At 45.3% G+C, this 26,317-nt stretch overlaps 2 protein-coding genes across 2 annotated transcripts; both read right to left on the bottom strand.

Moving 5' to 3' along the window:
* Positions 1-4,243: 4,243 nt before the first annotated feature.
* On the bottom strand, positions 4,244-16,501 carry zfand3 (zinc finger, AN1-type domain 3). The gene is made up of 6 exons (XM_076756480.1): positions 16,100-16,501; positions 9,956-9,996; positions 7,318-7,509; positions 6,351-6,416; positions 6,084-6,254; positions 4,244-5,344 (listed from the first exon to the last, which is right to left on the bottom strand). Exons 1-6 carry the CDS (start codon positions 16,165-16,167, stop codon positions 5,190-5,192), a joined length of 693 nt encoding a protein of 230 aa, XP_076612595.1. The 5' UTR covers positions 16,168-16,501; the 3' UTR covers positions 4,244-5,189.
* A 1,344-nt stretch (positions 16,502-17,845) lies between these two features.
* On the bottom strand, positions 17,846-26,127 carry btbd9 (BTB (POZ) domain containing 9). Its single transcript, XM_076756777.1, has 11 exons — positions 25,979-26,127; positions 25,429-25,637; positions 24,593-24,956; positions 23,929-24,196; positions 23,591-23,810; positions 23,036-23,155; positions 21,606-21,715; positions 21,299-21,488; positions 20,728-20,835; positions 20,083-20,161; positions 17,846-19,890 (listed from the first exon to the last, which is right to left on the bottom strand). The coding sequence occupies exons 2-11, from the start codon at positions 25,611-25,613 to the stop codon at positions 19,696-19,698; spliced, it is 1,839 nt and encodes a 612-aa protein (XP_076612892.1). The 5' UTR covers positions 25,614-25,637; positions 25,979-26,127; the 3' UTR covers positions 17,846-19,695.
* Positions 26,128-26,317: the final 190 nt, after the last annotated feature.

Here is a 26,317-nt window from a genome sequence, read left to right as displayed (position 1 = left end):
CACTGGACAGGAAGGAATCTGCAAAGTAACTAGTAACTAAAGCTATCACACAAATGTAGTGGAGTACAATATTAGCCTCTGAAATGTAGTGGAGTAGAAATATAAAGTTGCATAAAATACAAATACTCAATTAAAATAAAATCACATCAAATTTGTACTCTAGGACAGTACTTAGAACTGAACTTTTGTGTACCTTCAGGTGACTTCCTGCAGCGTCCACTGGGATGAAGAGAACATGGAGGAGCAACAAGCAGAATGCTGACCACGAAGACAGACATGTGTTTAAATCCCTGCAGCAACAGACAAACAAATAAAAGCCAATAAAGAAATATGACTCATTATTTATCAAAAACATAGACAATACTGTAACAGTCATGGCCAGTTTGTCGCTTAGTAATGAGCAAATGCTTAAAAAACATTTAGTGACCGAGTTTATTTGTACTCTACCTCATCTGACTCATTTTTATGTCTTCTTTGTATTGTCTCTCTCTCTTGTATCTTGTTTTACAGCCTGTTTATGTTTTACAAGGCTTTCTAAATTGCCTTCACATTGAAAGGTCCTGTACAAACTTACCCTGCCCTAAGCCAGCCAAACTCAGATGACAAGCTCAATGTTTCATTTTATTAATTCAATTTTATCACTTACCTGGTCCAGTACTCTAATGTTTAAATAAGCTTTTATGTTTATGGACCTGTTAACACTCTGCCCACTACATCAACTCACCGAACAAAGACTTTACTCGACTGCTAGCTTACGTGTACAGTGATTTTTAGAGGATAAAAAGTTAGCATAGCTATTTTGCAGAGTCAAAATGCCTGTTGGCAGTTTGTTAGCTAGCTAACAAAATGTACCCACCTAGCTTGCTAGCTTAACCACAGCGCCTCCAACGGCTAGCTCAGAGTAAAACACCTGGCACTTTGAAAACGTTTATAACTGTGATTTAAGCACGTCAGAGACGGAAGGGGAAACTTTCCTCCACGAACTTACTCCGTTTTTGTTGGTCAAAACTGTGAACTGACTTGTTGAGCGTAACAAACATGGCGTCACGCTCAAAATATGGCCAAAAACCGGCGTCCTCATCCGTCTTTACAAAAAACCGCGCAATTTCTACCCCGCCCAGTTTAGTTAACTCAACCAATGAGATTAGTCCTGATTTTGACAGGCACGATGACGTCTGAAACAGCGGCTGAAAGAACAACCTGAACTCAACGTCCCTCGCGAGCTGTCAGTGGAGGCTTTGACCGTGTCAAACGGTCCTCATCCGCAGGCTGGGTTTGCTCCTTTCTAATCCAGCTGGAGAAAGTCAACTCAAATGCAGCACACAAGTACAACTGTGAGGTATTCTTCTTTACTTGAGGATTCCCATTTTCTAATACTTGTACTCCACTCAGTACTTCAGATGAAATATTGTACTTTTCACTCCATCTTTCTCACAGCCACATTTGCTAATGACCTTTTAGAAAATGATGTTAGACATTTTACACAGACAAGCAGATTTAGTCAAATTAAAATTAGGCATACATGTAGTAGTGGAAGAAGTACTCTGATCTTTTAAGTAAAAAAAAGCAATAGCAAGTCATAAAAGTGCTTATTCTGCCAAATGGGCAATACAGTACTTCAGTAAATGTACTTACCATACTGTCTACATGTAATGTAATAACATATGATTAAGGCAATACAATACAGACAGGACTGCCTGATGAATACTTTTCATACTTCAAAGTTTGTTGCTAGTACTGCTACTTTTACTGAAGTACTTCTTCAGCATTATGCTCATCCACGCCGACTTCAGCGTTGAGCTTCAGATCTCTGTTGACCTTGGAAACCAGCGTTGACCAAACAGTGAGCTCAAGGTCTCCTTACTTGATCTTGAGCTTCTGCCAGCGTCTCAAGGTCGTCTTCAGCACATCCTCTTTGCAAAAACAGAAATGAAAGCACTCACAGGGAGGCCGCGACTGTCCTCCTGGATACTCAAAAAATGCTTTTGTATTGAGGTGAGGCTCCTTTTTAGAAACTGCAATGTCTTGGCTTTAAAGGCAGTTTTGGTGGTAGCCCAATAAGTACCTCAACCACAAAAAACACTGCAATCATAGTTCATCAATAATTTTGGATATCTGCTAAAGCTCCACACTGTGAGCCCTCATTGTGAGTTACAACCTTTTAATAATCATTAAACCTAATCAACACACTGCAGGCTACCATCTGAGGAACTGTCCAGTAAACGAACACTGAATCTTACAGGGCTTCTTCCTCTTGCACCAGTCAGGCACATACATTAGATCATATACAACATATCATATGTGGCATCTTAACATGTGTTAAAATGGGATCAACTTTAACACACTGACTGCAGGACAAACAAAACCTGTGGCACTTTTAGCTCCTGACCCACATGACTTCAACTGCTTGACATTTTAACTAACAATGAACTGGATATTATGGTACGTTCATGGTTTATTTTCAGAGAGGAAACCTTTCAAACAAATGTCAATTTATGGGAAAAGAAACAGAGAGATTTACACACACCACATCCTCTAATCCAGTTTATTTTCCTCAGCAGAAAATGGAACACGATAAAATTAAAGGAGAAAATAGGACAGAATTATGTTCTTGCTTTTTTATACATTTAACTAAATATGCCACTCTATGCTAGGGTGTAAGTAACTCAAACTGATATAAGGTTAAATAATTTTTTTCTCTAAAAGGTACAGAAAGATATTCCATTTCTTCCATTTCTCATTAGCACTCAAAAAAGGAACAAGTTTTTCAAAATATCAAAATAAGAACCAGCCAAGCTCCCTTTTTCCTTCGCTGTGTTCTCATTGGAGAAGACGAGCGCGGGGGTGGGGGGTGGGGGGTGACAGAGCAGAAACAATAGCTTGTGCATGACGATTAGCATAGTTAAGTGGTGTCTGGTTATAAGGGCTCTCCACCGGACTCAACTTTTCTGAAGTTAATTTGCAAAAAAAAAAAAAAAAAGGAAGAGAAAAGGACGCTTTCCGATTTTCCTGCTATTCAAGGAAATCCACCACTTCGTGTTTCTTAGTTCTCCGAATTGAAAAACAGTAATATACAATTCAACATCACCAACTTGCACTTCCTGTGATGCTGCAGAGTACATTTTCTGGAGGTTCCGTACCTGTTTTGAACAAACTTATACTTTTTAATGCACCTACAATATTTGCTTAATGCCAAACAAACGGCAAACATTAAAATTTGAAGGAAAAAGTGAGCTCCTGCAACATCACAAACAGAAAAGTCGATTTGGGTAGGACACCCCTTGGAGAGAGGAAGGAAGAGAGGTGTGTAACTGAACAATATGCACAGCACAAAGTCCAAGCAGCCAGACTGTGCAGGCTGATCAAGAGCAGGATGACAAACAATGACAAAAACATATGAGGAAAGGGGAAACCACTCAATTTCAGAATTCACGTTATTTCTGCAGCCAAAACAAGCTGAGGCATCCTCACACAGTCTGCATCTGTGACGTGGGGAGAAAAGAGTCCATGACTGGGAGTCTTAGATCTACGTACACAAGGATGAGGTTAATTCACAGCAAAACTGAAGAGAACCAATCACGGTTGACATCTTTGAGTCCAGCCGTATCTAAAAGTTTTTAGTTCTGCTTTAGGTGTACGACGTCTCCAGGTTAACCAGATTTGGTTAATTTCTCAGCCTTAAAAAAAGAAAACAATTTTCGCTTGTGCTGTGTATCAATGTGACATCACTGATTTAACCTGTGGGACGAGCCCACCTCGCTTCAACTTAGTGATAGAAGAGACAGAAGTGACGCCCCAGCCAGCAATCAATGTAAAAAAAAAAAAAAAACAAAGGAAAGAAATTAACATAACATTTCAAGAATTATGTTTCAAATAGATATCCCCGATTTGACAATGAAATGACACCTAATCCTACCCACAAAACACAAAATAAGAAATAAATTATAGAAGGATTTAAAGGGTAGTAAGTATGTGTGTATTCAGTTTAGCACTCTGGACTCAGCGATGAACCTGCGCGGTTTAAAAATGAACACATGGCGTTTTGGCGAAGAACTCTTCTTCTGAATACAAAAATTCAGTCGTATCCCCTTCTGTAAAACAACAGTACTACTCTGTATACTGAAAAAGGGGAGGGAAAGAGGGAGAAGAGGATCTGCTACACAGAGGATTTATCCAAGTGACTCTTGTCCATTAGTGTGGTTTTTATTATTTTTTTTTAATATTTATTTGTATTTTTCTTTTTGTCAACAGTCCATGTGAGCAGAGGCAGGGATTGGCTGTATTGTCCTCCACGACACCGTGGTTAAGCAGTAAAAACAGAGCGAATCACCATGACAGCCACACGGGAAAAAAAAAAAAAATCAAACCATGACGGCATCCTTGGACTGCCTCACATTACCACACTCAAACCTGCACAAATACACTGCTGCAGGCACCATGCACGAGCAAAACACGGTCAGTGATGCTGCACATGGACCTCATGTTGGTGGAAGAAAAAAAGAAGAAGAGGAAGGCGGGGTTACAGGTTTGATACTCCAACCCCTTGATGACGACCTGAGGAGCGGTCGTGGGATAGAGCTAGACCCCTCACCCGCGACCAAGAAATGGAAAGAAAAATAAACAAAAACCTTGTCGAGTGACAATCCGAACGGATCAGTTCAGCCGAACGCTACAACAGTTCATCTGCCGGAACTTCCTGTGCTGAAAAAAAGGAGCGTGAGCAAAGAGGAGGGAACCATGGCGAGAAACAGCGGAGCTGTGCGTGATGTACGACTAACGGATTCGTCTCTACGGCGTCCTTCCTCTGAAGACGGGGGTTGGGTTAAGGCTGTGTGTGTGAACATGCGATACTGAACGTGGCTCCGCAGGACAACCACCAGGCCCCCTGTCGGCCCCCCGAGCGGCCTCGTCCAGAGCCAAGTCCAAACAGACGCTCCACGCAGGAAATCAGGACATCAACAGGGCGGCGTCAAGCTCAGATCCAGAATTGTCGGGTCAGATGCAGGATGTTACGACCGTGCTACCCCCCCTCCTCCTCCTCTTCTTCTTCTTCCCTCCCTCCCTCCCTCCCCCTCCCACCCATCACCCCATTTGTCATTCCTCCTAGCTCTCCTTCCACCTCCTCCTCCTCCTCCTCCTCTTTGTAAGCGCCTCATCTCAGATTGGATGGCTGGTCACATTGTGGCCAATCAGGAGCACTCCTCCCCGATGCGTTGGCACGAGCGGCCCACCTTGCGGTCCAGCTTCACCATCTTGAGGACGGCCTCCTCGCGCCCGCGGCCCAGATGGTCAAACAGACAGTCGTGTTGCTCGGGTAGACGGTGAAGCATGCAGAACACATAGCCTGGGAGGGGAAGCAGAAAACAGGCTGGTGAGGGGAGAAGTGACCCCGATAAACGCTGCGCTGTTCTCACTTCGTTTCAACGGTTTTACCTCGACAAGCCTTCCGCCAAACACTGACAGAAAAACTGACCTCTCTGACTGACTTTCACCGTCCAGCTTCAAGAGACAGTGATGGAAATAAAAAAAAGTCTATTATCTGTATACACATTAGTGGGACTGCTGTATGTGCCCATGCAAAAGGTGTGAGTTCTGAGTTCACATGAAGAGCACTGTTCGACATTCATTAACACACCTGTCTGTGCTGACGGCTCACCTGCCATCAGTGAAAAGCACTCTGACACATCCAGGAATATCAGAGCCCCGTCCATCACACCAAACACATTCACAAACAGAAGAAAAATCTCTAAACCTGCCCCCTTTAAAAACAGTAGCAGGTTAAAATCTGTCATTTTTAACAGTGACCCTTCCTCTTCTTCACATTTGGAGTACAGACTGTGCCTTTAAAAGTAAAACACTAACACTTAGCTGAAAGTAGGGCTAACAGCAGGGCTGACGTACCTGCTTCAGATTAGTGGTTTATGTACTTTCAGTTTTTCAGGTCAAACTGAAACAGCTGACTCTGCTGCTCGACACGTTTTGACCCACAGTGGGGAAACGAAGCAGCGGCACGAAGGTGGAAGTTAGCGCGGCCTTGAATGACAACACATGACTGAAAGCCACAGGGATGCGTTGGTACTGACCACAGCGGCAGGAGCCCAGTTCCTGCTGCACCAGCTCTAGTTTGGTTTGGCAGCGATAGCAGCGCCGGCGGTTCTTCTGCTTGGGCGTCCCGCGGGCCTCCTCGCTGCCCCCCTCCTTTTCGTCTGTTCGTGGCCGCTTCTCTGGCGTCGCCTCGCTCTCCGAGCCCGACGCTAGGAAGAAAAAAAACCCCGACAGGGTTAAGAGTTAGCGCTGAAAGTGGGGCAGGTCACGCAGAGCAGCTGGCAGGAAGAGGCGGCTGACTGTACCTGATTCTCGTGGACGTTTTGTGGGTGTGCAGAGTGTGCCTTGGGCTGTTTCTGTGGACGACACGCCTGCAGATGCACGAGAAGAAACGAAGAGACGTGTGAGACAGGATGTGAAACGCTGTGACGAGGCTCACGGGCGGGTAGGTGAACACAGGTGACTTAATTCAGTACCAACTGAAAATTCTTTACATTTAAGTCCTTTTCAGCTCTAGAAACAAAAAATCAAAACATGCTCTAGTCCACAACAGATGACGCCATTTAACATTTATTAGAAATCATTATTTATTTGTTAGTTTAATGTTTAGATGATCTGAAAATGACCGAATTATCCAACAGATCAGATGATTCCACCACTCTCCAGATCGGTTTGTTCATTTCCAAAGCACCACGAAACAAACAGAATAAACATCCTCAGCATTCTTTCAACGTGTTCATTTGCAGTGCAAAGAGGTGACTTCTGCTTCCCAGTTGGTAGGTTTCACTTACTTTACAAAAATGCCAGTTTCAGACCTCACAAACAGACTTCTTACGGTGCTGTGCTGTGCAGGCTGGTACACACTGGGCAGTCAGACTGAAAAACCAGGTGTTCTCACTGAGAAACGTGAGCTCTCGACTGTCTGTCGTACATCTCGCACTGTGTGTGAGGTCCAGCCTAGCTGTGCGTGTCACACACTGCACTGATATGAATGCTGTACAGCAGCGTCGACGCTTGTTCGACTGGTCGACATCGTATTACTGACATCTGTACAGAGACACTGCTGACGCCGTCCTGAGCTCAGCAGCGGCTGCTTTCTGGGTTTTTCCTACATTAAACTTCCTCAGTGTGTGAAACCAGCCTGAACTTTATCTCCTGTTTGTGCTCACTCTGTTCTTTCCACTGCGTTTGAAGACTCAGAGAATGGACAGTCCATTCTTCACCAACAGCCTTTTGTTCTTGACGTGGATATCACTGACGGCCCCATCTTACCTTCCCTCATGCTTGGAAACGTGGGCGAGGGCTCTTCGGCCGACGGCTGCTCGGAGCTAGAGGGCGGCGACGACAATAGGGATTGGCTACTGGTACTGCTCGTCTCGCTACTGAAAACTGGTGATTGGCTACTCCCAGTGCTTTGGATAGGCTTGGAGGTGCAGTCCTCCCCTGGCTGCTTCTTCTGAATGTCTGTGGTCAAGGACAGCAAGCAGAGAGAAATGTATATATAGGACAGGGAAACAGACAGACGGAGGAAGAGAAGAAAAGGGACGACACAGAAACAGTCAAAACAGTCAAATCTGGACTCCTCGCCTGTTTATGCTGCGTAGCGCCGAGATGCAGCTGCACAACCCAAACCTCCCGACTGAGTCCGTAATAACACGTTATACGCAGCAAATGCAACTGTGGAGAAAACAGGGCAGTGTAGCTACCAGGCCGGCGAGCATTGTCGATATTTTTACATGAAGCTAAGCCCTGCAAGACGTTTTTGTATGAATATATGTTTCACCAAATCTGAATTGCAGGTTGGTTGTGGACAGGAAGTGATTAATTGGAAGTGAGGAGCAGCTGAACGGGCCTCTCAGACGCTGCCTCTGTGCTTCCTTTGGGATTCGGGTTTTTCCTGTCGCCTCGTCAGCTGGATACACATCATCTTCCTCCACCTTTAGCAGAGACTTGGCTGAGACGGGGGATCCGTGTCGGTGACCCTTGAGCTGCCTTGTGTTGTGGGGTCAAACATCGAGCGGCTGAGAGCAGTTTAGAAAACTCTTCTTTGTTGCTGCATTCCTCCGGACTCAGGCACCAGTTTGACAGTTAGCTGCTGCAAAACATTCAATTTGTGTTTTTGTTGGAGAGAAAATCGAGCAACAAAATGGAAGCGGTCTGAGCAAACACTGACATGATGCAGAAGAAAATATGAGTTTACATTTAGTCCATTCATTCATTCATCAGGGAGCAGAACATTTACATTTTGAACAAAAACTGCTCCGCTCTGGCTAACTATCTGAGCCTTTAATGGCAGCAGCGTGAACATCTTGGGGTTGGACTGCTTTACTGTCCCCCTGGCTGTCCCTTGTCCATTGTGATTGGCAGTTTTCACCAGCGCCGTCTGTCTACTGAAGACAAATCCTTTTCAGAGCTCTAAACGCACCAAATTCAGAGTTTTTTGAGTTGCGAGTCAACTTTGCCGACTGAATCCTGATCTGGTTTGAGACAGACGTGATCGCCTTGGACGAGCTGCACTTCAGACCTTCGTGTCATGATAATCTGGGAAGATATCGATCCAGGAGGGGGTTGTCTTTCCCTCCCCCTCCAGGGAGGGTGAGGCAGGTCAGCCTAGATTTGAGTTTCTCCTCCACATGTGGACTAACCCACTTCTGCTCAGCTTCTATACTCATGTGTATTGAGTCTATTCTGAGCGTTGCTGCTGTCTGTGATGCTCGACTCAAAGCCGGGCCCTCAGGTCCTCGCTGTCTGCCATGCTCGCTGGTTGCCATGGCCACCGACAGGGCTGCGGTGCACCCTAAACCCATCCTCCTGAACCAGACCGGGGAGCCATTGAGAAAACTTGACATTTCCAAACTTGAACTGGACATTTTTCTTTGTCAGATGCGTCACATTGTGGAAAAGTCTGAACGTTTAAGGGGGTTTCTCCACAAAACGCTGAACGAGGAAACCAGACTGAGTCTCACTGGTCTGTTTTCCCAAACGTGCAGCTGATTCTGCCCTCAAATCAAGCACTCTCCACACGGCAGCTTCACATCCGTGTTTAATAATCGAATCCCATCGTTCTTACCACGAGCGCTGACCCTTTGACTCAAGCAACGCTCTCCAGGAAATGGTGGCTACATCGCTTTGGTGTGAGACTTACTTTCATCTTCCTGGAATGACTTCTTAGCATTGTTAGCATTCCTAACTGAAATCAGCTGGCACACTTAACCTCGAGCTTCTGCTAGCCGTGTCTGTGAGAGCAGCTCTGCACGCCAAGAAGAAGCTTAAGAGAAAAAACAAATGTGGAACTGTTTCCCTCATTAACGTGTGACCAGCTGAAAGCAAGTCTAAAGAGACAACATCACAGACGGCAAACTTAAAATTCAACGTCCCCTTCTGGTCCAAATGTGTGCATCAGCTAAAAACTGCACTTTTTCCAGGTGAACACTTTGGACTTGGAAAAGGACGTCGAACAGCAGCTAGTCACCGTCCAGAGAGCAAGAGGGCAACTTTTCAGCTGCAGTGTGTCAAATTATTTCATGACAACTGTGACTGCAGCTGCAAGGCACATTTGTTGAGGGGACAGTAAGCCGTGAAGAGACCATGTAGAGTTAAAGACGACCAGGCTATGAGTGGACATCATCGGTCCAGTGTGTAGGATTCAGGGGGATCTATTAACACAAATAGAATATTATATCCATGCTTTAGTTTTCATTAGTGTGGAATCACCTGAAAATAAGAAGAATGAGCTCTTTATATCTACAGAGGGAGCCGGTCCTCTTCCACAGAGTCCGCCATGTTTCTACAGTAGCCCAGAGTGGACAAACCAAACACTGGCTCCAGAGAGGCGTGTCCAATTACCAGAGATACCACTAAATCCTGCACACTGGTCCTTTAAGGAAAACGTTGTTGAGGAAAGACTTACCAGCAAAACATTTGGAGCAAAGATTCATGGTTTTACTGGACCTGAGGAGACAGGTGAGAGAATGAACGTCATTGACCTCCTCAGATACCAAAGCTCTGCCTCTGCTTATGAAACCTGTTTCCATGGCACAAACCTTCTCTGATACAAACCTAAAGGCATGAACAACCAAACAAAGATCAATTATATCAAGATGAACATGAAACAAAACTGCACATGTGAATTCTGTGATTATCGGGGAATATGTGGAACACTGTTTTCAAGAAAACATGAAGTTCATCTCTCTGTGAAGTAAGACTTTGTTTCCCACATTCATTTCATGCAGAGCAGCTGAACAGAAGACAAACGTCTTCATGACCTATGGCTGTGTTTTTGAGTAGGACCATTCCCCTTTTTCGGTGTCTCAAATGACGATTGTATCGCACCCCGCACCTCAACCATCACATCTTTCATAATGGCTCCTAATGTTTCATCTCAGGAGCCCTTCTTTTGTCCGTCAGTGAGGCGACTGGGCCTGTGGGTCAATAAATTCAGGGCGGGATGACAGCAAAGCACAGAGGACGGGGACGCAAATGGCTGTTGGGGGGACACTAAAAATCACTTACAGGAGGAGCAGAAAGTTGGAATAAATCAGATTTGACTGTTCTACTGCTGTCATTGATTAATTTCCTGTCAATAGAGTAATTGTTTTAGCAGTAATAGTTTCATTCAAGCACAGAGACAAAAATCAAGTCCATCTCAGAGATACTGGCATCGAGTCCCGTGGATCCAGTCAAACGAGGAAAGCTTTGGCTATCATGTCACTTAAACTGGGTTCAGCTCAAATCGAAACAGGTACGCTGCCGTCACGCTGATTTAAGGCCCACGTCCACACCTGAACATGCCAACAGTGTGTGTATTTGACACAGAAGTCTAAACTCCATCAGTCTGGACCTGTCTCCACTCAGTGCAGCTCAGTCTGATGAAAGCCGAGACAAGTCGGACCTGGGACTCCCTAAAATCTTGGTATTTCACCCGCTGGCGGTGCCTTAAATCCTGTATCTCAGAGTGTTTGTGTACCCTGTGTGTGTGTTTCCATCAGCTCGCATTGAATCGTCTCGTCACTTTTTGGATAAACTAGCAAAAACGTAACCTAGAAAGTAGTTTATTAACCTAATCATTGCCTTAAACCCGAGATTAGACCTACAGGGGACCTCACGCCGGACTAACAAGCAGAGATGAGACACACTGCTGGCACAGCTGACAAATCAAAAAGCATTACAGGAAAACATGCTGCCGGACCTCCCCGAAACTGATCTGTCCTGCAAATCCATGCCCGGGTCCGACCTCTACGTTATTAGGGTGTCCCTAACAAGCCCAGTATGAGACGTCCTAAAATGGCCCTCACAACTCTGAAGGTCTACTGGCTGCCTTGAGGGCGAGGTGGTGGATGTGTAACAGATGCAGGATTCACTTACAGAGTTGGGTCCTGCAAATGCCCAGTCAGCTGATTCAGCCATGGCTGCGCAGTTTGCCAGAATTTTCAACAAAAACGTCATTTTTAAAACACTTCTGCCACGACGGACAGCGATTTTACTGTGGCGGAGGACACAGGGAAAGCACTATCACCGCACAGTTCAATACGAACACGACTAAACGCGAAGCATACCATAATACTCTCTATGACCATGAAGTTCAACAGCTCATTTTAAGACCATCCATCACTGGTGAACCAAGAGAAGTATCTCAAACTCTGCACCGACACACTCTGCACAGTGAAGCTCCAACATTCACGGACTTTGAACTCATCTTTAAAACCAGAGCATTTTGGAGATGTACTTTGTCTCCTGGTTTTCTTGGCGGTACCTTTTCCACCAGGTACGTCACGTCTTTCCCTCGCATTCTGGACTTCTCTCTAATGTTCACACCACCACAATGCAGCGTTTCTGTCAGCTGAGGCCGGTCAATGACGCAGAGGCTGGAACTCCGTGGGGTATTCAGATCATTGTTCCTACAGGAGCTATGTGACTAATGCAGCAGGACAAGCCTGCACAGACTGTTTGTGACTCCACCAAGGAGGTCATGTTTTTCACCTGTCACTGTCACTGCATCTGTGTCACCAAAATATCTCCTTAGCTACAGACGGATTCCTGTGAAATTTGGTGGAAAGAAGGCCTGGGGTGGTGCCCTTTGTCATTATCGTATCTTTGGATTAATTACACTACTGGAGATACAGACTTGGAGTAGAAAGGCGCTTCTTTTCTTCATTTTGTTGTTCACACGTGAGGCGGACAGATCATTAGAATTTATAATGCAATCCACTATGACACCGCTAACCAGCGCCTCAACAGCTGCCAGAGAGCTCAATCAACTAATCCCTGACAGAACGTGAACAAAAGCTCAACATGATTCATAGACAGTGTTTATTCCAGGGCTGCTGGACTGACTAGACTGTACAGGTGTGCCTAATAAACTGGAAACTCGGTGTAAGTCACGTTCTGAAGCCCTGCACGCCCGTCACTTCAAAACAAACAACATATTGCGAAAAATGTGCAATTAAAACTGAACATGGGTAGTTTAAAACCAGTGAACCCGTGGTCGTCTTACCTATTTTAATAAAAAATAATTAAGTCTGCCTTTGGTTGTTATTCAGCAGCCATGATTCTGGACTCAGCGCTGAGTCAAAGTCTTTCCGTCTTCACTCAAACTGACCTGATGCGCAGTCACTTTACACTTCCTGGTCTCCTTTAAAGAAGCTGCTGAGGTCGACCCATCTCCTCACTGAATTAGCAAACATTTCTAATTAAAAAAGACGTTTCACCAGACACCAAGTGTGTCCTGTCCCTGAACAAATAACTTAAAGGTATGGTCTTAATGGGACGCTAAAGCAGCTTCATCACTATTATTTTGCTTTATAAAACTCAGACGATGTTGCATAACGGAGCTGAACAAAAGGACACGATGAAGGAAATGTTATCAGATGGCTCTCGTGTCGCCACGAGCAGCTCGGGGAGGCCGGCTGTCTGCGCTGCCTCTGGAGCCGAGCGAGCGCTCCATCCCACCACCAAGCTGCAGCCACACAAAATGGAAAGTGAATTTGGAGCTCGCTTCGACTGCCGGAGTGTTTCTGCAGTCTGTGCCTTTTGGCCACAAACTGTCAATGGACGAGTTCCCCGATGGACGTTTCCTGTGACAACAGGATCCGACTGTGTGTGTGTGTGTGTGTGTGTGTGTGTGTGTGTGTGTGTGTGTGTGGACTGACTTATTTCTTTCCAGCATTTCCAGTTTCATCTATTTCTCTGCACACACTCTCCTTTCTGCTGCCGTCTCCGTACATTCACACAGTCATACGGCTCTTTTTACGCCGAAGCCTTTCCGTTCATTTTGAATTGATGCTGTTTCGAGGAGTCGCTTGTAAAATGTAAGAGAACAGCAGAAAACACCTCATTTCCTCTGACAACTGCAGGCTGATGGCCAGTGAAAATGTTTGTCCAGCCAGGCTGAGACAGTCTGACTTTGTCCTCGTGAGCCTGTCATTCAGAAAACCAGGTGATGCATCTCATCTAAAATACATATAATTATATAAAACTGTGACAAAATCTAAGAGCTGTTCCTTCATCTTTCTTCTTCTTCTTTTGTTTGCAGTTACTGTCACAAAAACAAACTGCATTAAGGAGCCGAACCGTCAAAAAAGGCTGCACGGGAGCGTTTGATAAGGCCGACAGAAAAGTGCCACAAACGAGTAAAACATCTCGCCGAGGTGTTTAAAACACGCCGGGTTCATCTGATAGCCGCATGCAGAGTGGAAAACACAAACACAGATAAGAGCGCGCAGAAAACAAGCCATTAACCTTGAACCCTGGAAAAGGACTGAAGGCTGCAGCTATTTTCAATATTTCTCTGATAAACCGTTCAGTATCAGATAACCCCTCACACATCCCACCTGGCGAATATGTCATAACACATAACACAATGTTCGACATGTTTGTCACTATCATCACATGATCACCTGACAGCGATGATTTGAGCCGTTTGTGACCATCAGAATCGTTTCCGTTCACCTGGATGAACAGAAATCTCACACTTCCATCGCTATTTCTACGTCTGCTGCTCTGTTCACGGTGTCGCCTCGCTGCGCCTCCCTTTTCTGCCTCTGTTTAATGACACCTGACAGGAGAATCAGCGCCACCAACTGTTAATCTTCAGGTGTTTAACTTCTAACATTCACATAAAGGTGGAGATCTTTGTTACTTGGCGTTTTCTTTGGCTGATTTTCTGTAAATATGGTTCAAATTTGTGCTGCACGTGGATGGAAACCTGGCTAATGTTAGAAACGTTGAAACAAGTAGAGAATTATGAGTGTGTGTATCAGCTGGTTGAGGTAAATAACCCGACTGTCTGGACCTGACTGCTGCAGGTCAGGTTCTTTTGTTTCAGCTCATATGACGCCTTAGTTAAGGTGTGTGTGTGCATTATTAAACTATGAAGCTTATGCTTTAATAATGGTGCAAAACAAACACAAAAAGACAATTTAATCATTCATCGTAATTATTTTCATGACAATTAATCATCAACCAGTACATATTCTGTAGCCCGGAGAGCACTGATGAGCTTCATTTGCAGCTGTGACGTGTATTTCTGGATGTCAGTGACAGATCTTTAATCAAAACCAAAAGGAAAACTATCAAATACGTTTCTGTGATTCAATCTCGAAAATCAGCCTCAAGTATCAGGTGGGCTTCACAGATAGCCTTAAAAAACCCATAATTTCCTTCTTCCAGTGTTTAGAACCTGGTCAGGTTACCCTCCCAGTCAGAGTCCACTGATTAACACAGATTCAGGGGCAGTCCATGAAATCACCTGCTGCGCCTTTCAGCACATTTATGCACACCTGAGCATCATTTGAGGCTTCTGAAAACTGACAAGAATTGAAATGTTTGTGGAAACATTAAATTAATGTCACATAAGAAGAAACTGTTAACTAAGAATTAGCACTAAAACCACTGGATGCAGAGTTTGGATGAGCGTCGCATTAACACCGAGCGGGTGAGAGGGAGACCTGGTTCAAGATGTTTTCGAGAGGCCTTGACGTTCAGCGACATGTGTGAAGAGGCTGTGTGGGACAGGACAGTCAGACCCCCCCCCCCCCGACCAGGTGTTACCCCTAACTGACGCAGGCGGGGCCCTAAACGCACCACGCTGCCATTTGTGTCACCTGACATTGACAGGTGGGTTATTGGTTCCAGTTTGCTTACTGGACACCACAAAATGAAGACAACTGCGGGATGGGGCTTGTGTGAGGGGGGGGGGGTCACCAAATGACATGTCATATGACAATGTTCTGTCATGATTATACCTTCAATCAGGGGGGCAACTGTCTACCTGGTTGTATTTCGCGCACCAGTAGTAGATTACGACATGGAAATGAGTAAAATGACAGTAATGTGAGTATTAAGGGGGGGTGGGGGGTGGGGGGGGGTCTGTGCTGTCAGTACTGACAGTCTGATCCTCATCTGCTTTTTTCGGCTGTTTTGGAACAACGTCCATCCCTTTCAGCGGCAGACAGTCGTGTCTGAGAGTCGCTGCTTCATCGATTAAAGGTTGAATGTGGTCATTTTTCCTTCGGCTAACACAGGAGACATCAGTGAATCACATCCGGTATGCAACACACATCCACCACAAGGCAAACCGAGCCTGAAAACGGCGTAAAATAAGTCGAAAACGGGTTTATCGGCGCTGCTCGGTTTGAGGACTGAACCGAAGGGACGTGTCGATCGTTTCGCTGCTCATTATCTTCGAGGGGATCCGAGAAAACAGGGCAGGTTTAAAGGAACCTGCTGGCAATAAATCATGTTCAGTGTCGGGTACGTCATCTCCTGGTTTCCAAATTGCCTTAAAAACACGATAAAGCACGATTAAAAATAATAACCCGCGTTTGAAACGACGAGAGGGGGTTTAAAAACTTAGCGGGCAGCGGGAATTTAGCTAGTTTTCAAGCTAGCAGGTTTATTTATCAGCTAACTTCCCAACCCCCCACCCTCGGCCTGTACAACAGAACAACAACAATGGGTTTGGACTAGTTGAACCCGTTGAGCATATTTGATCCGGATTTACCTTTCAGTTCAAGATAGCAGGTTTAATCGACTTTGTATCGGGTTTAACACTTACCCCCAAAATCCACAGGGACACCGGGGAGGTAGACTCGGAGGCTTGCTTCGTTCACTTGTGTCTCCCATGACTTCCAACAAAAACCGATGTGGAAACGCGAGGCTGGGGATGAGTCCGGGGCCTGGTCCTTCAATGAGAAAAACGATCCGACACTCAAGTTTGACAAAAAAGATCAATGTCCTCTTTGTTTTAAGGTCCACGGGCCGGTGGGAAAGGGTGGCGAAGTTGGTCCGTTTCGGCCACAAAAACCTTCCGTGTGGCGAAACAAAACGTCTCAGTTTGAACTGGAATAATTGAACGGCACTCAAAGCAATCAGCTGGACGTTCGGACGTTACGACCGACCAACGAAAAGAGGGGGGCGTCCCGGTGTTTCACTCGACACTAAAAGGCGTCGAAAAATCGCCATCTGCCCACCGGTACGGATTAAATACAATAATGGCGACGAGAAATACGTGGGAGGGTACGAGAAAAGAAAAAATAAAGAGATTGAGGCAGGCCTTCCCCTCTTATCAGTTCATGACCACCCCTATTCACACGTCGCTGGTACGAAGTATGCTGGGCCGGAAACGCGTCCATCAAACCAGAAATGTCAATATTGCTCAACGAAATGAAGGCAAAACAGTGGCACAAAGTGACATGGAAATGCACCAGCGAGCCACGAAAACCAGGAAAAATAAAAAGTACAAACCGAAAGTGCTGCGTTCACTCCAAAGGAGTTCAGAGACAGAAAGTGTGGGCTTTGAGTGGATCTCTGGCTTCACTGTAATCCGTTTTACCCGATTACAGTGAAGACGATCCTCTAATTCGTTTGACATTTAAAGAAAATACAATCAAGTTGAAGCAGGCTTCCACGGAGGACATTTAGTACACACCTGTCTGAGTTATGGACAGAAACCTTGAGACAGAACGTACTTCACATCGACGTGTTCATCAAACGCTGATCTTACAGGCCTTCAGCCTCGTCTCCATACGCTCTGTACACTGTGTGTGTCCGTTAGTTTGGAGCTGTTAGTTTTATTGTGCAGCAACAAGCTGTAAACACAACCGTGACATATTCTCATTTAATAAAGCTGAAATGATGAACATGTCATTAGAGTCGTCCATGTATCCATCAGGCAGACACAGAGCAACACTGGCATTCATTTGCAATCACTTCTCAGCCGACTAGATGAACGGGTGTCCAGTATTTACTCTCCTTTTAGCTCAAATTTGGTCTCCTCCTACTCCTGGGGGAAATGTCTGGCTCCCCAGCCTCTGAATACTCCACTACGTCCACCAGCTGGTCTGGTTTTAGTACTGGGAAGACAGCGTACAATGACTTTACTGGAAAACAATAAGATGAAGGATGGGGAGGGTTGTCACTGTAAGCAACAGCTTCCAGACTACAGTCACCTGACCCCTTGTTAATGTACAAATACTGGAGCACATTTATGTACAAATTCGTCTAAGCTTGTGTGTCATTGAAGCACAGGATTGTGTCCTCAGGCTCCTCTGCAGGACGAGATGACTAACATACCTTTCAGTGGTGGAAACAGTGCTGCCAGCACCACCTGGTGAACCTGTAGGCTGGAATAATCCTGCTTATATTTGAGACAAACTACACAAAATACACAAAGCTTAACGGAAGTGTGTCTGTATAAGTCAAACAGATGTCTTTGCTCTCCATCACTTCTCTCCTAAAGCTCTCCTGTTCCACTCTTCTGCTGCTCCTACAGGCCGGGACAAACAAGACAAAAATGCTCTCTGAGGTTGAAAATGACATGTTTTTAAAGGTTTCATGAGAACAAAACAGCTCCTTGGGCAGCTTCACACATCAACATTTTGTAAAGGGCCACCAGAGCATCAGCGCCCGGAGCGCCATGAATACATGTTGACTGATAAATTCCCGCTGTTGGTCTGTAACAAGGCTCTCCAGGAGATAGAGATCACCGTACTGCTTGTATCAAAGACCTCCACTGTGTCTGACAGCAGCGGCTCGGGCCGGCTGACGAGCCTGAGCGCTCGCATAAATAAACATGAGCAATGTCAGTTGTTTCCATAATCACATTTTTGACAGGCATTATATTGAACGAGAGGCAGTGAAATGCAATCACACATCAATGGTAAAAACTAACACATATATTAAGTAAAACTATACACGTACATGAAGTTATATGGGGGATGGGGAGTGTGTTCTCTACATTAAAATGTAACCTGAACAAAGCCCTATTTCAGTACTGTGGTTAGTTATTGAGGAAGACTTTATCCAACTAAAGGTAATCTTCTAAAATGTAGACTGGGGTGACTGAAGAATGCTCGCAGAAACATCAGAGGGTCACCCAGGGCAGTTACATGTTTGAGGTTACTGAACATCAAATAAAAGGTTTGAAATGAAGGAGTTTTTCAAGACAAACAACTCAAGAGTGCAACATCAGGAAACAAATGAAACAAACAGGAACCACAGCACGGATAGCTTAATTCAAAAACAAATCTCCAAAAACACAGAAAACACAGCTCAAACCTGACACTTCCAAGAGCGAGGAGGCGTTTCAACTTAACACACAAACAGAAAGTTACCAAATCCAGCACCTCAGCACTGTACTTCAGTCACAAGACCCAAGCTGTAACCTTTATTTCTGTGTACTTGAGTAAAATAAAGTGCCGATAGCAGCTGCTCATTAATCTACTGTATAGAAACTTTCTTCCCTGTAGCCCAAGTGCATACAATAATTTGGTCCGAGCCCCTCAGCCCCAATTTTCACAACCTAATTGATTCCCCAAATCATTGTGCTAAGCTATTCAAGTGCTTTAAATACTAAATTAAGACACTTAATTCAATCTAAGTTTAGCTTTAGTGAGGTTTTCCTTGAGGTATGAATTTTATCAACTATCAAAAAGTCACACCAGGTGACAACCACAGATCGTGGTTTCGGGTGTGAAAGCCTGTCAACAAATACTCAACACCTATTACTTAATATGCAAATGCATAATTGGATTAAGTGCAAATTGCATACAAATGCCACAGAATGCATGAGCTCCACAGCTTTGGCAACCGTTTGAAGAATTTCTTTCCAAGCTTTGAAAAATACTTGACTGCTACTCTTTAGTCTGATGGTATGAAAAGTGAGTAGACTCATTTAAAGTCAGTTTCTTAAAAAAATAGCTTGTTTAAGGATAAAATCCATCTCTTTTGGAAATATTAACTCGTAAAATTGAGATAGCACCCCCCCACCCTGGTCTCACTGCTCTTTGGTGGTACAGTATAACCACAGTTCAGTGTGTGCCTCATCTTTGGAGAAGTAAAGATTCCACTTTATGGTTTTGAAGGAAAAAACTTGAGTTTTAGTAGCTAAAAAGTACCTTCATAAAATGTATGAGCCAGTGGATGCATTTCCTAACTTTCTGTTTTAAAACTGGGAAGACTGGAGCCCTAAGTGCTGCTGCTACAGATAAACCAGTCTCTAATGTTGCACTTCTGACAGACGAACCATGAGTTAGGACAATGAGACAGTCGCCTTTAGCAGCGTTGTAGCAGTGCAGTCTGGATGATGAAGGCTGTGCAAAATGGCATTCTGAGGTCTCCCTTCCTCTCCACACCTTCCAACGTGAGGGGCTCTTAATGATGGGACTGTGAGGAAGACGAGGAGGAGGAGGAGGGCTGGGAGGGCAGCAGGCTGTGTGTGCGTGAAGGTCGCTGAGGTCGCGACTGCTGGGAGGCGATCCCACAATCAGAGGAGTCCAGGCCCGGGCTGCCTTCATTCACCTCTGTGTCCAGCTGGGCCGGACACTCGAAGTGGACGCAGTGGAACACCTGAAGAGACACCGGAGGCAGACACGGACAGGAGAAGTCACCGTCACACACACACTCCTGTACGAGCCGCTAATGATGCTAACAACCAGCTAACATAACTACAGACACTGTTTGTCCAACGTTAAAACGACCCACCGACACACGAACAGATTCCAAAAGAAGCCTGATGACCACAGTGAACAGTGTTCTTACCTCGTTAGCAGTGTTGTGAGTCCCAACAATACGGATGAAGGAAGCAGGCTGCTTATCAAACTTCAGAGTCTGCCATGATCTGAGAGAGAGGAGGTAAGAAACATCAGAGCTGAAGTCCTGAACGCTCGGATCGTATCTCAGTCTAAATGTTTTGTTATGATTACATTTTCCTGTTCGTAGACTTTACAAGAAAAGTTTGTCAACTGCTTGACATTAAGCCTGGCATTTCCTGTTCCTTAAAAACAGTCTGGAGCAACAGCTTTTCAAGTGCACATCTGCCAAAAACTGAAGATTTATAACCGAATATAACAGAGTACGTTTCATCCTGCCAGACAAGCCTGCTCCTTCTTCAGCAAACAGCATGAGGCTCAAGGGTCCTGCACAATTGGACGGTTTTCAGAGGAGAAAGTGTCGTCTGTTGGTAACTGCAATGATGCCAAATGACCAACAAATGCAACTCTGACCTGCTGACACACTGAAATTATGTAGAGGATCCATCTACGCTTCAACACACAAACCTACATTTCTTGAATTTTTTAAGTTATTCAAGATGTGTTGAAGGATGTGATGTGTTCACGGAGTTCAGGTAACAGGAGGAAGTCACCGCGCTGAAGGAAGCGACAGAGGAGGAAATGGGAGCCTCACCGGCACGCCACCCTGGTGCGGTCGATCACCTTCGTCCACTGCTGCTGGTTGGTGGAGACTTCAATGTAATAACTGTAGGAGCGCTCGTCACAGTCCCACAGCAGCAGCCTGAACAGGAAGAGGAAGTGAAGGAACAACAAACACTGTCGGCCTGTTTTCAACTCCGCCGTCATCTCACTCACTCGCTCGCTCATTCAGACAGCAGATTAAAATGACTCCAACAGCCACACATCGACGTCAAACAGCTGCCATTAAAACGTCCAAACTGCCCTGTGATCTGTTTTAAACCTGAAGCAGCAGAATGATGACAAACAGCCGTGGTCTTTGATGACTCAGCAATCAAGATACAATTCAACGTTCACCTGATTTAGAAAGAACAAATACTTAATTTAATGCTGAATGTGCTTAAGATGCTCAATTTGACTGTTAAGGGCCGTCCACACACTCAACAGTAACTCTAACGATGTGAGCATCCATGCTGATGGATCCACGCTGATGGATCCACGCTGATGGATCCACGCTGATGGATCCATGCTGATGGATCCACGCTGTGTCAGGAGCTCAGTCTTACCTCAATGAGCTGACGGAGTAGGGCTGAGCCAGCTGGATGACGATCGCTCCAGAGCCCAGCTGATGGCAGGTGTAGCCGGAGTCCCAGTCGTAGTTGCGCGTGTCGCCGTTGAGCAAGGCGTTTCTGCTACGGCTCACGCCCTCGATGACGCTGGCACACGACGCGATGGTCGCCACGTTCTCACCGGGAACTGCAGACATTTGATGCAGGGTTATGGGTTTATTCACAACAACGACACAGAAACACTTCAGATCACGTACGTAGTGACGACGCCAGATTTGTTTCTTCGTCCATTTCTGAAACTTACCCAAAAGTCCGTTGTCCAGGGTGAACGAGCGGTTAGTGAACATGCATTCAAAAGCCACGAGGTGGAAGACCTTGTTGACTGTGTTGTGTGTTCCCACGATGCGAACGTACCTGAGACACAAAGAGCAACATCAGGTAATGATTCCATCCAGGCTCAAACGCAGCGGCAGAGGCTTTAAGATAAGCTGCTAAAGCAAAGGCGAGTTCTTGTTCGAAAAGATCAAGATAAAATCAAATTACAGCATAAATACTGATGTACATCATCAACATACATTAAGAGATCTTTAAGTTCAAGGGAGGGGTTATTGCCAGACTGTTGACTTGGACTGTATTGGTTTTAGCTGTACCTAATAAACTGCTAACTCGGTGTAAATATATTGTTTTAGGGTAAACTTGTGTGAGAACGTGCACTGAACAGTTCTTTGGCGGTGGAAAGTTGGTTGGTTGTGTTTGTGTGATGATGCAGCATCACGCTTGCATTCCTTCAGGCCAGCTTGAGTCACATCTGCTCACATCTGTTTGGATGTTTACGTTGTTATCTCAAACCAGGCGTGCCCACAACACGTTACTCCAAATCTAAAGCGTCTCCAACTCACGAGGCACCAAAACACTGAAACGCTTGAAATATTCTTCTCTGTCCTCGACCGAGCAAACATCAGTGCGGTTTGTAAACACTAATCCAAGTTAACTACAGACAACAACAGACGACAACCTCAAAAACACTGTAGCTGTTGTGCAAGTTATGGCAGAGAGCACTGACAGCTCCTTCGTGCTTGGCAAAGATTACAGAGATGGAATCGGGTTTGTTTTGACTCGTCTTGCCACCAAAACCTCCAGCCTGCCAAGACGACGGAACACCAAAAGATGACAAACCACGTGTCAGTACAGGTGTTTCTTATTGCCAAGTCCTGGTTTTCTTGGAAAGAAGATTCCAAAAAACTTGGGACGCTGTTTAAAACATAAATAGAACAGAATGTGATCACCTGCTCATCCTGTTTGACGTAAACTGACCTGAAATCAGCTCAAAGTCAATATATTTAATGTTTGTCCTCATCAGCTTCATTGATTTCTGTAAATATCTCTTATTATGAATCTGATGCAGCAACATGTTTCACAGACTGAAAGATGTGGAACCTCCAAAAACACCTGTTTGGATCATTCCACAGGTAAACAGGCTGATTGGTCACAGGTGAGAGGATCATGACTGGGTATGAAAGAGGCATCCTGGAAAGACTCGATCACAGAGGATGGAGCGAGTTCACCACTTTGTGAACACATGAAGGATGAAGGAGATGAACACATGAACTCAGACACGCTTGAACACAGATTGATTAGAAATGACTGATTCTGTTTTTTATTTACATTTTTTGGTCTGAACGTTCTGGATTCAGGGTCGTCACTGAATGAACCAAATGGTTTAGTTTCATTTACCTGCAAACTCGTGGTGTGAAGTACAGATTCTGCCACGAGCGGCAGAGATACTTAGAATGATCCACAACACGCACCCAGTCCAGCTCGTCCATAGATACCTCGATGTAGTAGGAGTAAGACCTGCAGTGATGAAGAGCGACATGTTGATTCAGAGCACGAGCTCTGACGCAGTTTGTTACCCTGTATAAAGTCAGTATGATGAGGCTCATTGAAAAGCAAAAACTACACACAGTACACACTTTCTTGTTCAAATATGGTAGAAACAGAAACAGAAAATTTCCTAGAAAGGAAAAAGTGTTGAAGGAGCATCATGATGTAAGATCTGCGTTTTTTTTCACTGCTGGTCTTTTTATTTTGGAACAAAATGCCTCAAGAAAACATGCCATGACACACTGATGACACACACAGATGAGTCCTATCTTATCTCTTATCTTACCTTATCTTATCTTATCTTTGTGCTGCTTTGTTCAATAAAAACACAGTGAATCATACCGTACATGTCTAAAAACAAAAAAAAAAAAAAAAATCAAACCCCGCTGTGCTAGTTTGTCTCACCGGCTGTCTTTGTCCCACAGCAGCAGGCGGATGTGGTTAATGATGGACGACTGGCCGAGTTTGACCTGGATCCCGGCCCTGCCGTCCTCCTCGATGGGATGTCTGGAGAAGCCGTGGTCCAGGTCGTAGTTCTGGGTGTCTCCATCCAGCAGCGCCGACTTCAGCTCCCCTTTCACCACCTGAGCTCCGTACTTCATGGTGGCAATGTTCTCCTCTGGGACTGAAACCCATGAAGAAGACAACACAGAAATAAACTATATTACATTTTGATTTGATATTTGAAGTGACTCACAGTATCATTAAGAACAGTAACCAGATGAGGGTCTAGGAGCACTGACTGAGCATGCCACGGTAGTTCAGGTCCATGTTGCGGCTCTCGGAGCGGGTCTTGATGGCGTCCAGCAGGTCGTCTGGGCTCAGAAGGCCCGACGGTCGCACCACGTTCAGCATCTCTGTCAGAGTCATGAGGGGCAGCCGCACTGCTGCCATCACTTCCTGGGTGTCGGTTCCCTCCACGTGCTGCCGGCACCAACGGCACAAGGCCTGGAAGATCTCCTTCTCGCTGGCAGCAAACGAGTCCCGCCTGACCACAGTCAGCAGCGCAGTCTGCACACACATATTTTAATCAAACAGTTGTTTAAGTTAACAAAATTAAACACGTAGTAGCTTCTTAGTTTTCCTGCATTTCGTATCACTGTAAAACAAATACTTTGGGAAGATTTGACTGTAGGTTTGGGACTTCTTCTGTGTCATTAGCTTAACAAACGTTCAGGTGGCATATGCTGTGTCCTGAGACCCTCTGGTTTCACACACAACTCTGTGGCACTGTCTCACAGACATCACCTGTCTGCCACTACAGGTCCCTGTATCTCAGATGTCACACCAAAAGAGAAACCTGTGTACAGAGATGAAGAATGAAGGCTGCCCTAATGTAAGAATGAAGCAGTCGTAACCCTGATTACAACTCTGCGTGAGCCATTCCACAATCCTGCAAACTCTTACCTTGGAGAGCATGAGGAAGCCGTCAGAACTCAACACTTCAGGTGCGTGTCTGTCCATGTAGGCACAGCAGGCTGCACTGAGCGCGCTCAGGGAGTACAGACTGGCCACATCAAAAACCAGGCAGACGTTGTTGGTGTGTAGGATGGTGCGGAGGAACTCGGAGGTGGAGTCCTCCAGCGGCTGGAGGCCGTAGCGGTGAGCCAGGCCCAGGAAGTCCAGCAGCACCTCTTCCCGGGCGGAGCTGAGGCTGGCCCGGCCCGTGTACAGGTAGTGTAGCAGCATCGAGAAGGCTTCGGCCCGCGTCTCCTCTAGACACACCTCGGCCTGGGGCTGGGACTCTTTCATCCCACCGTACAGCAGGGCCCTAACGGAGCCAAGAAGAGGGGAAAAGATGATAGGTTTCTACTTTATTTTCAGGGATTAGTAATTTTCTAACTTCCTATACAGAAATTTCAGTCATTCCTGCTCTCCTCTTTGAGGTTTGTGGATGTAAACACTTAAGGATGAGCTTCTTAAAGGATCTTTAGGATGGACAGTGCTAACTGAAGGGACAGGAACCATTGGTTTAGACATTTAGGCCCAATCCAAATGTTCCCCCTAAACTGCTTTCATGTCTTTTTACCACTTACTCCTTTTTTATTAACAAAAGTATAATATACACACATTCAGACAAACAAAAGCAGCACATACTCATTTAAATAACACATGAGAGGAACACAAAACGAAAATCACAGGAATGCACATGTACACAAATGTAAACCTCTTCAGACTGAGATTTCACTGACAAAAGCATCATCATCATCATCATCATCACTGAAGATGGGCTTCGCGGTTACCTGAAGTAGTGGCAGCGAGCTGCCAGGATGACCCGGTGCGCCGGGAAGCGCTTCCCCTCCACGATGAAGGTGACATCGCTGTACTCCTCGCCAAGCACCAGGGCTCCCAGCTGCTCCGACAGCAGGTGGATGTGATCGATCTCCGACACAGAGGCCAGTGGACGCAGAGGGTGGCTATTACTCATGGTCGACGGCTGCCAGAGTCACATCTGACACAGGAGTAAGAAAACCAGACATTAGCGAAAACCGGAGGCACAGCCAGAGGCTTGGCTAACGGTGCATAGCTAGCTTAATGCTAAAAAGAATGTCATGGGATCTAACGGCAGGCGGAAAAAATGTGGTAAACTAACTTTAATTTAAGAAATCTTGTATGTTTATTGTGTTTCTGTGTTTCATATTTCAGACGTGGATGCGACACAGAGCTAAGATGTTGAGCTTTCTTGTTTACAGCCGCTGGTCTCGCGGACATCTGACACCTGAATAAACGTTAGCTATTAGCTCGCTAACGTTTCCTTTTCTTTCCTCCGTTTATTTCACATTTTTAACTTACCGAGCAGCTCTCATTCACTCCGCTGTTTAAATAAAGATGATTTCAAAAATACAGTCTTGGTTATTTTTCCACTGTGAAGAAATATTCAGCATGAAATTCACAATCCTTCGAACATTACACCACCGGAAGTCAATTCTGGGTCATCGGACAGGAACTTCCGGTTCGAGAAACGGTTTTCAAAATAAAGAGCCCCGGAAAGGTGTTCGACAGGTTCGGTGATAGATACACTTCTTAAATTATTATAATTTTCACTAATTAACTCTTGTAACGGATGCTCCTTTAACAAACATTGCCATAAGTTTTAAATGCACTGCGCAATTCCAATCAAATTTCAGTGGT

The sequence above is a fragment of the Chaetodon auriga genome, chromosome 18 (genome assembly GCF_051107435.1).
Source record: "Chaetodon auriga isolate fChaAug3 chromosome 18, fChaAug3.hap1, whole genome shotgun sequence".
Classification (NCBI taxonomy): domain Eukaryota; kingdom Metazoa; phylum Chordata; class Actinopteri; order Chaetodontiformes; family Chaetodontidae; genus Chaetodon; species Chaetodon auriga.
Note: the sequence above shows the minus strand (reverse complement) of the source record. Positions and strands in the feature narration are given on the sequence as shown.